The 13,400-nt window shown below is 49.0% G+C and overlaps 1 protein-coding gene across 1 annotated transcript in view; it reads right to left on the bottom strand.

Annotated features, from left to right (window-relative positions):
* The window catches only part of LOC118214816 (RNA-binding Raly-like protein), a 64,108-nt gene that overhangs the window by 16,133 nt on the left and 34,575 nt on the right, over nt 1–13,400 (bottom strand). The window contains exon 3 of the mRNA XM_035395064.1: nt 774–824. Within this exon, the coding sequence (XP_035250955.1) occupies nt 774–824 (51 nt within the window). The remainder of the gene's footprint in view (nt 1–773; nt 825–13,400) is intronic.

The following is a 13,400-nucleotide window of genomic DNA, read 5'->3' on the forward strand; positions in this document are numbered from 1 at the left end:
CCTTTCCTCGGATATCGGCACGGCAACGATACAGCCGCACAATCCCCCTCAGTCTGCCAGGCCAGGTTCCCCATCCCTTTCCTAGGGTGTCGGCACGGCAACGATACAGCCGCACAATCCCCCTCAGTCTGCTAGGCCAGGTTCCCCATCCCTTTCCTAGGAAGTCGGCACGGCAACGATACAACAGCACAATCCACCTCAGACTGTAGGTAACACACCGTAGTTAACTACCCTGTGAAGGCAAACCCTACAAAGGAAGAGCCAATGCCTTCACTGACTAATAAACGACTAAAGCAAATTATTATTTGCAGCACGGCCTTTAGAAAAAGTCGCTTGATGTAACCATTAGAAATTTTATCCATATTTTTCCTGGCAATTGCCTGACAGGCCTGCTCATTGCTTGGCCCGGACGGAAATATTTTATAAATGTCACTGTCAGCCACTGTCAATGAGCGACTGAACAGAGTCCTGATGGAACGCGTTCCTCTGACAGGCTCCTGTTACTGTCTACCATATGGCATCATAGATATAAAACACGAAGACGGCACCATTTCTCAAGTAAGAAGAGTAATGGACAGAGGTTTCAGAGTGAAACTAATCCTGGGCTGAAAAAAGCATCCCTGAATGTGATGGAAGATCAAAGAGCAGGCAGTCAGGGAGACAGGGGCAGGTGAACAACATTTCTTTTTTTTTTTTTTACATTTCCATTGTCCTTCTGAGACAGGGAGCTTAAAACCCCTCCCCGGGTTCAAACTGAAGCCAAAAGACAGTACCTGTCATAGAAGTCATCCTGGCAGCACTCGTACTCCAGGTCATAGTCAGATCTGTGGAGAGAGCGACAGGAGAGCTGTCAGACAGAGGAGACAGGCCTGTGGAGATGACAGTCTGAAACTGGAGCGGACAGCTCTCTTAGTACCGGCCCCAAACACAGTGTGCACACACACACATACACACACACATACACACACGCACGCGCACACACACGCATACGAACACACAGACACACTCACACACTCACACACTCACACACACACTCATACACGTACATACACACACACACACTCACACACGTGCATACACACACACGCACACACGCATACACATGCATACACACACACACTCACACACTCACACACTCATACACGTGCATACACACACAGTCACACACACACACACACACACTCACACACATGCATACACACATACACGCACACACGTGCATACACACACACATTCTGATAAACCAAAGAGAGATTATCTTGCACCACTAAAATGTTTTTGTCAAAGGCATATTTGACTTGGCTATGACATATGCCACGGTCACAGTCAAGTTTATACTAATTACCACCAGGTTTCAGGTACTCTTAAAAAATCCATTCTAATTGCGGGTGCTAATTTGTAATCATCATTGTGAATCGCACGTGCCCTGTATTGAACCCCATTTGCATTAATGTGAGTCATTTTGGCACTGAAACTTATGTTGACAATACAATTTAAATGTGCACGGTCCAGATGGCTGTTATTGCAGTTGTATGTGCCTTCCATCAACTCCAGGTGCTTTGTGAATCATATGGAATTTTTTTCCCCCTCACATTTGTGACGGTTTAATAAACACAACAACACTGTAAACCTTTTTGTGGATTCTGCCTTGACTCTTCTGAATCTGCTAAAAACAGGCCTCTGCTGAGATGCTTTTAACTGGAATTGGGTAATTGCTGTATGGCTGTATCCTGTCATGTCCTTTGGGCTTTTCTGCCCAGAACTTTCAGATCTTCAATGAATTGAGCTTCATAAATGAAATAGATTATTGTTGTTGTTTTTGCTGTTGCTGTTATTATTATTATTATTATTATTATTATTATTATTATTATTAATAATAATAATAATAATAATAATAATAATAATAATAATAATGATGATGCCTACACACATTCGAGCTTGTGTGCATCCATACATACAATTGCATGGACACATGCACACAAACATGCACACATACACACTCACACACACACGCACATACACACACACACACACGCACACAGATATTCACTCTGCCACTTCTGATCAGCTGCCATGTTTGTCAGACACTCTGAATGGCGCGGAGGGAACAGACAGCACACACACACACACACACACACACACACACACCAGAGAACGCAGGAGCGCAGTTATGTCTCCCGATGCCCAGCGGGCCCGTGTTCACAGGTTCTGAAGTTCCTTTTTATTACACGGCAATGGGAAACAATCTGGCAGCAGGGCCCCCTGGGAGGGGGACGCACGGTCTCCAACACCTCGCCGTGTGAGATCCGTGTTCCGGGACAGGAGAAATGTACTGTTACACGGAATACCCCCCCACCCCCCCACCCCCCCCAACGAGGATCTAGGGGATAGACTCCACACTGCCGCTTTGTGAGCTGCTGAGACTCACGGCTACCATTTTATCCTCCGTGATCCACTTACATATGAAGATTGCTGCACCTGAACGTAGAATGGAAGCAATGCACCGAGTACAGCAAGAAGAAGCAAGTCCCCCGTATCATAACAGCTTTTGTTAGATTTTTTTGATGAATTATCAATTTAATTAAACACAGGTGAAAATTTGCAAATCATAGTTCCGTAGTGTGTGATTTTGAGTGGGGCTATTAATAGGGAAATACATATGTATATCTCTACAGCACGGGCAACTCAACTGGAAAAAACACTGTATTCACAGTCTCAAGCCAACTGGAAAAAGTGATTCTCCTGCATGACATTTAATTTGTATTTTCACTGTTCCCAAGTTGGAAAATCCATAACAATTGTCCTGTGCCACGCACAGATGACCACAGGGCCCCAGATATGTCTTTACATATTCCATTTAATTTACTGCAGAGCCAGCCTGAGCCGGTAAAACTCTGCGCTTTCTCCGGAGAGCTTACAGTAATCTCCACCTGTCACCTGTCTCGCTCAGCCCTGATTGGACGTCCCCCTCACACAGACAGCGCGCACACACACACACACGCACACGCACGCACACCGGCCGCTCAGAACTTTATTTATGGGCCGCAGCATCCATCCGCCCAATGACTCCACCGCGCCGTCTCCTCCTGTACAGTAGCTACCTCTTTTTAGGCCTTCTCATTACACGCTCCAATACCCAATTCCTCAAGCCAGCAGCAGCTATTTATAGACTTTTAGACTGTTGTGTGTGTGTGTGTGTGTGTGTGTGTGTGTGTGTGTGTGGCCAGCCAGGCTTGCTTCAATCTCTCCTAATGCCATCTGAATAAACCTTAAAGGTCAGAGTGACATTAAGCCCAACAGCGAGCCGCGGACGCACGCCGCCCGTTTACGAGGTTCGCTCAGCACTTTCTGGACGGGTGGCTAATCCTCCATATTCCCGGAGACTAATACGCGGAGTGGCGGGGCCCCCGCCCCCGCCCCCGCCCCCGGCGCTGCGATCCGACCTCCGTTTACCTCAGAAATCCAGGTTAAACCCCGGAGGAGCGCGGAGCTCTTACTTTTAGCGGAGAGAGGAGCCCCCCTGCTTGTTACCGGGCGACTTGCGCGGAGCCGCGGCGCAGAGCCGTAATGGACCCTGACATTCACTCGCCGCTTCATCCGTCTGCAGTGTTACCTTTGGAAATGTCAACCAAGGCGACAGAACAGCAGAGCAACAGAAAGCCCCCGCAGGCACAGGAAACGCGCCGCGTACAAATACCGCGGCAGTGCGGAGAGAGAGAGAGAGCACAAAGGAAACCAAAAAAATAATAATAATAATAAAAATTTGCAGCAACAGGAAATAGGAAGTTTAGCGATGCTTGGGTCCTCATCCAGTCGATGACGAGCCAAGAGGTGCCCTGCCGGGCCTCTGTGGTCAGAAACCGTGGTCAACTGAATGACTGCATCAAGACAGAAGGTCAAAACGCTGAGCTGCCACTCTTCAGGACCATGAGTCTGCAGGCAGGTGTAAGGGGAGGCACCACAGGTTAAAAAAGAGGGATTTGGGCTGGATCGGTTGATTTTGAGATATCATGATATTTAGCTTCCACAACTACTGTAGTTTCATAAAATATCCATGATCACTTTAGAATAGTTCATTTAGATGTTTATATACCAGCCGTGTCAAGAATAAGCAAGCACAAAATTAGCTTTAATGGCCATTTTCTCTAAATTACTGTAGCCTACATATTTTCTGTACGAAAAAAAAAAATAATTTCCCAACTTAACTTATAGATATAGCTACCAAATTAACCATGGTGCCTCATAAGCAAAATAGCTAGCATTTTACAGAAGCTATTTTTATATATTTTGTCATTACTATTTTATGGGGTAATTTATGTGGAAAAATAGCAGAAGTATCTGAATGTTTCAGAATATACAGTACACGAATACATAAGTTCACGAATCAAGCAACCAGACATCAATAATAATGGCATGGGGCAGTTTAAGTCAAATCGGCAAAAGAGCTGAACAATTTAAATGTATTACCTTCCACTGTGCTTCACAGAAAGCAGTTAAAACCAATGGTAATATTTATGTTTTTAAATCTGTTTTCTTTACACATCAGCCATCTAATTAGCTAGCTGCCAGATTAAATCTGTCGCTAACGTTAGCGGCTTCCTTAAATGAGAGAGGGATACGCGATCATATTTATTTACGTCACGTTAAAGTTATGCTAGCCTGCTAGCTTACGCTCGCTTGCCATCAACAGGTCCGTGACCGTGATCGACGCGCAAAGGGCTTAAAGGAAGTGACACGTGTTCTATTACGACGTAGTATGTCCGAAACCCATCGTACTATTCACTCACATACTAAGCGCTCTGAATGATAGTGTGCATGTATAGTATGCAGTGCGTAGCGTGCGACTCCGGGCGCGGCCATGGTCTCTCTCAGCGCTGGTCACGGGGGAGTGCCGGGGGGAGTGCCAGGGCGTGGCTGGGACCCAGTGTGACAGTGCCCACCAGTCGAGGGGGGGGTGGGGGGGGGGGGTGGGGTTGAACCCAGGGCTACATCAGGCAGACTGGGCAGAGCGATTAAAACAGGGTCAGGGCCCCAGGGCAGCCGAAGTGGATCGAATGACTGACTGCGGAACTAGAAGCTCCACACCTCACACAGCCACCTGGACGAGCGAGGGGGGGGGTGGGGGGGGGGGGGGGGTGGGGGGGGCGAAGCGAGGATGAAATGAGAGGCGTGCTCCAGGCTCGGGCTGCTCGTTTTTGATTCACGCTCCTCTTTGTCCTTGTCACAAACACTCCTTTAATCCTCTGGAGCTCAAACTGCGCCAGGCCCAAAAGCCCGGACTGCGGAAAAGAACAGAATGAGTGACTGCACTTCAGCGTGTCAGCCGGGGGGGCGGTGGGGGGGTGGGGGGTGGGTGTTGGGCGGGTGAAGGGAGGCAGAGAAAGAATTATGAAAATTTGATGTTTGTGGATCTGTTGTGGTGGGTAGCAGGTAGTGATTTATTCCAGGCAAGAAATATACACGCTGTACTGCCTGCACACGCACAAACGCATACACTCGCATGTGTGCATACGCACACACACACACACACACACACACACACACACACACACATACGCGCATTCACACAAGCACGCACACGCACACACATGCGCACAGACACACACACACATGCACAGACAGGCACATGTAACACACACACACACACACACACACACAGGAATTAATGAGGAGAAGAGCAGCCAAACCTGAAAGCTCCAGCCCGGGTTATTCATGGACAGCGTGTGCGCTCACATAGACAGAAAGGGCTGCTGCAGTGGTTTGAGCAGAATAAAGAATAAAAGCACCTGCGTTCTCTTCAGCTACCTGCAGCGAAATCCCTGGAAAACATCTGGCTTTTTCATTCTCCTTTCAAAGGCAGTTTTTGTTTCAGACAATGAAAGTGGCCAGATATGAATCACGGGGCGAGATTTGGCAACGCGTACACGTCAAGCATCCCTGCCAACCGCATTTCATCATCTTGCTCTCGGTTTCAAGGCCATTTGGTTTTTGTTTTTTTTTTTGTTTTTTTTTAATAAAAAAATTGAAATGTTTTATGGGGGACATCTTGACTTTCCAGTGGTCAAACATCTCAATGGCAAGCGTGGCAGAGAAACGGCGGCCGCGTTCCTCGTTTCCTCGTTGCTCAGAATTCCTCCACGGCCTTTCAGGGCTCAGCACGAGCATTTGAGCAGCACAGAGGCACTCTTTCATAGCGGCAGTTCCCGCCTTTTTTCCCTCCCACTCCGTCGTCCTAAAAGCCCATCCAGGAGCTGAACTGTCCATTACCGGGAGGCACTTTGACTGGGCCTCCGAATCGCGGCGTTCGGGGGAAAACAGCCCCCCCCCCGACCTCCCCGCCCCGCACCGGCACTCAAATGACAGGTTCCGCGCTTCGCCGAGAAGCCCGAGCGGGAAGGAAGACGGAATGGCGGTAATATTCCCGCTCTCTCAGCGAAGGCGAACAGTTCCACAGGAACAACGTCACGCCACATAATCCGCACCATTAATAATAATAATAATAATAATACTGGGGGGGGAGAAAGGAGACAATTTCAGCAGGAATACAAATCTGAGAAATCTGATGATGGCGAACCCAACGGCAGTGAGCTGCCCTCAGTGTTAACCTGTTTAAGAGCCGAGGGATCCTGGGGCAGAACCTGGGGGGGGGGGGGGGGGGGGGGCTGCCCCTAATCTGCCCCCCCCCCCCCCCCGCCCCCACCTCAATCGCCACCATGGCGTAGCGTGAGCTGACGTCAACCCCCAGGCCCCACAGCGGGGGTGGGATACTCCAGACTCAGCGGGGGACAGGTGATTAGGATGCTGATGTGCGGGGAGGGGGGGTGGAGAGCGGGGGGGTGGGGGAACGGCGGGAGAGGGGGGGGGGGGGGGATGGTGGCAATTGCTCCCACGAACGCCAGCCGGGGAAACGGGAGCGTCAGGGTTCTGCCATGACAACTGCTGCCCATTTAAATTCTAATTACCTCCACCGTGGGCTGCCGGTGTCAGGGGCTGGCGGGGAGGCGTTCTCCGAGGCCGTCCCGCCCCCCACCCCCCCCACTTCCACCCCCCCACTGCGGGGAGGGTCTCAGCCTGACAGTGAGGTCGCTGAAGGCTAATTAAATTTTTTTCATAATTTCACTCGCGCCAGGGCAATCCATTAGACGCGGCTCATTATAAATCATTTCTTTCCTGTCTGTCTTGCGGAGGGGGTGTGAGTGGGAGAGAGAGTGTGATATGGGGGGGGTGGGGGTGGTGGGGGGGGGCGGTCGTATGTGTGGATGGTACAGCAGCGGTTCTCCTGCCAGCATTCATTGGACTCCAGTAATAGTGCTCTCTCACTGCAAGCCACGCCACCATAGAGTGCAGAAGGCGATTCTAACCGCGGAAAGGACCAATCGCCTCCCAGGAAGGCTGCGCACGTCCATCTCAGCCAGTGTAAACAGTGCCACGGCGGATGCCAATGCGAAACAGCGCCGCGATCTGTCTCAATGAGGGGGAATAGCAAACACCCACACTTTAAGACCAGGGCCCGTGTGAGAAATGAAAAGCACACTCCAGCAGTGAAGGCCTGGGGGAAGAGACGAGATGCTCTCTGCGGGGGTGGGGGGGGGGGTGCGGGTGGGGGGGGGGCGGGGAGGATAAACGCTGATGGTCCAGAACCCAAACAGGCCAACGGTCGACTCTAACCGGCATTAATGAGAGAAGGTACTGCAGTAATTGTCTTTCCCCAGAGTGGGGCTGTCCATTCGAAGCCCTGCTGATAAACAGCAAGAGTTAAAGTACACAAAAGGAGCTCTGGAAAATGGGGGGGGGGGCGTGGGGGGGGGATCTGGTGCCGCTCGGCCTGCACTGTATCACTGAGCACACCTCCTGTAGAGCTCTGCACCCCAGACTCTAAAGTCTCAGTACTGATCCCCAGCATTCAGTCCCAGCAGAGTAATGATCCTCCTTAAGCTTTTTATTGATCTGTGTATGATGGACTGCCCAACAAACACAAACCCTACACACACACGCAGGCATGAGGACGCACACAGACACAGACACACAGACACACACACACACACACACACACACAGACCCACATAGACACGGACACAGACACACACACCTACACACACACACACACACACACACAGACGCACAAACACCCAGACACACACACACACACATGCACACACACACACACCCAGACACACACACACACACACACACACACACACACATGTACACACACACACACACACGCACACACATGCACACACACATGTACACACACACAGTTGTCAATTTCACTCCAAAAAATATTAATAAACTAACAGAACTCACATAATTTAATTTACACTACTTGGGACACCAAATAAAATGTCACTCCCCTGTGCACATATACTCCCCTGTCTCATATATTCCTTCACATGCATTTTTTGCTATTTGTTTACAAAATGATACACATACCACTGAAAAAACAGATATGCAAAAGGCAGCAAGTGGAGAGAGTAAATGGAGAGATGGAGCGCATGGTATTTTTACACGGTGACATTATACCAAATGCTTTCCTTTTTTAACGTATAAAGCATTTACGGCAGAGAACGTGTCAGGAAATGTGTATACAATGACATGATTGCACACAGTTTGGTTGCTAATCTAGCCTGACAATACAAGCCATTAATAGTTTTGTTGCACACGCTTTTTTCCCCCCAGTGTTATAACGAGGCACGGATCTCATTTGTGATTGTAATCGACAATACAACAGCCACCAGCCGCATGCTGTGTAGTGCAAGCTAATGGCGTCCATTGTCATTCCCACATGGGAAAACAGAAAACAGCACATCAGTAATAAAGAACACATACTGTAAGGAAGAGGCCATTCATTATTGTTTGCTAGGCCATTTACTCTTTCTTTTCCCTATTCTGTTGTTTTTTTTCTTCTTCTATTTGCTGGGACAGTACATTTTTCATATGATTGAACAGAGGATTAAAAGGCCAACTGGTGCAGTTGTTTCTGAAATCATTACAAATAGCCTCAAAGACCTGAAACAGAGGTGGGTTATAGGTCACTAGTGACCGCTTTTGGCAACGGCTAGTAGCCATGGGTTTGCACACCGCCCCGCCCCACCCCCCAACCGCCTGCCCCCCCCCCCCCGCCCCCCTGCCCTGAAACACATATGAGCGCACGTATATACATAAGATAAACCGCATCGCTGAACGCCACAGTCTCCTGGATCCCCTTGCCTCCTTTAGAAGCCCCCCCCCCCACCCCCCCACCCCACCCCGAAGTACAGATTGATTTATTCTGAGATAATGTTCACACTCAAAAATGCGCTGCGATGTAATAAATCAGGCTCGCCGCACCATGACGGGGGTTAATGGCCTGGAAATTTGATTTCCTGCCACTTCAGCTGTTCTCAAATGGAAGGGAGTGAGATTAATGCTGAACTACAACTGCTGACCGTCAGACACAAGCCCTGGACCAGCCACCGTACACCGTACACCGTACACCAAGCCCTGGACCAGCCACCGTACACCGTACACCAAGCCCTGGACCAGCCACCAGCCACCGTACACCGTACACCGTACACCAAGCCCTGGACCAGCCACCGTACACTGTACACCAATCCCTGGACCAGCCACCAGCCACCGTACACTGTACACCAAGCTCTAGACCAGGCACCAGCCACCGTACACCATACACCAAGTTCTGGACCAGCACCAGCCACCGTACACCATACGCCAAGCCCTGGACCAGCCACCAGCCACCGTATACCAAGCTCTAGACCAGCCACCAGCCACCGTACACCATACACCAAGTTCTGGACCAGCACCAGCCACCGTACACCATACGCCGAGCCCTGTACCAGCCACCAGCCACCATACACCATACACCGTACACCAAGCTCTAGACCAGCCACCAGCCACCGTACACCATACGCCGAGCCCTGGACCAGCCACCAGCCACCGTACACCATACGCCGAGCCCTGGACCAGCCACCAGCCACCGTATACCAAGCTCTAGACCAGCCACCGTACACCGTACACCAAGCTCTGGACCAGCCACCAGCCACCGTACGCCAAGCTCTGGACCAGCCACCAGCCACCAGCCACCGCCACCACCACCGTACGCAGAGACTTCGGCTCTAAGCTACCCTGCATGGGGGTCATTCCTATGTTCCCCAGCTCTACATGAAATCTTATCTGTGTTCAGTAGATAGAGACAGAGACAGTAAATCAATGATTTTCTGTCTTACTCCAGAAAATGAGGTCAGCAAACAAATGGCTTAGCTATGCTCAGAAGTCCTCAATAATAATAATATTTTCCAAGAAATTATGAAAAATTGTTCACAACATTTCATCACGTGCAGTAGAACTTAGGACCCTGGGAACATAGACACGCTCCCCCCTGCATGTGCTCGCTCCAGCTGCAAACAGTACCAAACCCAATGGAGCTCAAACAGTCGCAGTCAGATTGAACCTACACACACTCTCACAACACAAATATACACACAAAATAAATTGGACAATCTTTCAGACTTGGACCACAGCAGCTGGGGAAGGAAATGGGCTTGGCAGCCATTTTTGGTACAGCAAACAAAACGAACAGATTAAAGATGAAACGCAAAACTTCAGTCAAAAAAACACGAATGCAAGCCAAAAGCAGAATGAAACAAAGCCAGGTTAAAACCTAGTACTGTATATGGCTGGACCTAACACACGTGATCCGGCCGACCAATGGTGTAACTTCATAACTCGGCCGACCAATGGTGTAACTTCATCACTCAGTCACTCAGTCACAGGCATTCACGTTTGTAGGGCTGGCCCCGCAGTTGCGGTCCAGCCAAAAAGAGTCGAGTCGTTTGGATTGGTGGATATTACAACCCTCTTCCAAGCGTCTCAGCTGGGGTGAACTCGCGATGCATAGGCCCTTTGCGGGCCAGCAGCTTGCTAACGTGCTAGCGTGAGACATTACCCAGCTTTCCCGGCCCTCGCTGACATCATCGGCCACTCGCTGCCCTGTTTTCAGTGGGGCGGGCAGCATCACACAACTGCCTTTGTCTTTCACGTCACAGTTTGATGGATAAGTGTGGCTGCCAGCCTCACACACCATAGACATAGTGGGTGCTCGTAATCTAGCCGCAAAACTATTCCTATTACAGGTTTTAAGGTGGAAAATAATGCTATGACATTACATTACTTCATATCAGAGTTTTAAATTTACAACCGTTTGCTGTATCCTCCTTTTCCCCTGGTATTTAACAATTTTGTAAAGGCTAATTGTGTAATTAAGTCACTGTAACATCCTCTGTCAATCCAGGATAAAGTAAACAAGCACGCATCCCCCAAAACTCATGCAGTCAGGCAGTCATTCTTTTCACTCTACAGGCTACTGGCACAGTGCTGTGATACTGTACTGTGGTGTTGTGCTGTGGTACCCGTGCTGTGGTGATGTGCTGTGGTAATGTGCTGTTCTGTGGTACTGTGGTGTTCTGTGGTACTGTGCTGTGGCCCTGTGCTCTGGTGCTGTGCTATGGCACTGTCCTGTGGTCCTGTGCTCTGGTGCTGTGCTATGGAACTGTGCTGTGGTCCTGTGCTCTGGTGCTCTGCTATGGCACTGTGCTGTGGTACTGTGCTATGGCGCTGTGCTGTGTTACTGTGCAGTTGGTTAAAAACAATTCCACTTATCAAAGCACTGGACTGGACTACAGCCAGTTGCCTCTCGCTTTTTGGGCAACATTGTGGTCAATCGCCCCATGTTCACACAGTGAGCGATTTGGTCAACCAGTTGCCAGAAGTCCATTAATTCTCTATGAAGCTCAGTGACGGCCAGTGACCCAAGCAACTGGACAACAAGAGACAAAAGTTGGCCAAAAAAATGTTGCCCACGGTTTATCTTTTAGTGAGTATCACCCGTTAACAGCCAATCAGAGCTTTGAGATTCCTATTTCTCCAACTGATATGCTACCATTGCCTGAATAATTATTCCACCTAGTTTAGTCAGAGCAGAAAAGGAGGAATAGCTTATAATTATAGGCACAATCAAACCCGGTATTGTACAACCTTTTTTAAAAATAAATGCAGGGACAAGCACCTAAAAAAGAATGCTTGGATGGCAGTTGCAACTGCCCTCAGTATAAACAGTAAGGTAATTTGAGTTATTTTATTGTGTGAATAAAATGCTGACAATCACATTAGCTAGATAAATCCTAGGTAGCCTATCAAGCATTGAAATACAAAAGCATGATTAATTGCTCACAGGTAAAATAACTTGTATGTAATTTATTTCAGAGCCTTGTTTATTGGATAGCTAGCTACTGAGGATAAATATGAAATAACAAATAATAATGATCAGTTCCATTACATAACTATAAAAACTTAAATAATAATCTATGGTAAATATACATCTTTATTATATTATGTAGTGAGTGAGTGAATGCAGAGTGAATTGAGTGTGTGCCCTGCGATAGATCTGTCCAGGGTGTGTTCTTGGATGTCCCCAAATGCATGCTGGGATATGCTCCAGCACCTCCCGCAACCCTGCCCAGGATAAGTGGGTATAGATAATGGATAGATGGACTAAAGTCCGTATTTCCATTTTTTCACTGCTTTTCTTCCCCACCCCCACCCCTTCCCCCCCCGAAACTTCCAGCCACAGTCCAACCTTTAAAATATGACAATTTAAGTCACTTTATAGCATATTAAAATATTATAAATGATTAAATAATGACATTTAAAGACATTCAGATTTTTTTTCTCTAACACACTACTCAATTAAAAGGGTTTACTGACAATGAAGATGGCAACGAAATCCCACGTCCCCCCAACCCCCCCCCCCCCACCCCCAAGCAGTGCTGATGACACCTCATTCAGAAACACGTTGAGGCGCCACAGTTTTGCAGAACATTAACACTGACACTCCAGACCGCTATGCATAACCACGGCTAATTGAGCAAAGGTGCTCCTGGGGGGTGGGGCGATGCGCGTGCCTTCCATTTATTTCCCCAGTGCTTCCCCTGAATACGTATCACAGACCTGACCGTTGCCCACTCTATCCGGAGCACACCAGCATATGCGGCGGCGTAATAAAAAGCCACAGCGTGCGTTATTATAGGACAGCGTGCTGCGAATGACAAGCTTGCGCTGCGCATAAATTAATAAACCCATTTACGGGCGCGATTCTCCACGGATCCCCGATGGCCTGACTTCACCGATCGATCTGATCGGTGAATTCCGCGCCGGTGTTTTATTTCTCCGTCTCCGTGAAGGTTTCGGCGTTGCATCCCCCCAGCTCCGGAGGGGGGGCGCTAGCTACGCGAGGCTGCCCTTTTGCTTGTTCCACACTTTTCCCCCGCAACGCGCCAAGCATTTCCTGCAAGCGACGCAGGAAGCCCGTCGCCTATTACCCCCTGACACAGCCAATGTGCGTTGTA

The sequence above is a fragment of the Anguilla anguilla genome, chromosome 16, assembly GCF_013347855.1.
Source record: "Anguilla anguilla isolate fAngAng1 chromosome 16, fAngAng1.pri, whole genome shotgun sequence".
NCBI lineage: Eukaryota > Metazoa > Chordata > Actinopteri > Anguilliformes > Anguillidae > Anguilla > Anguilla anguilla.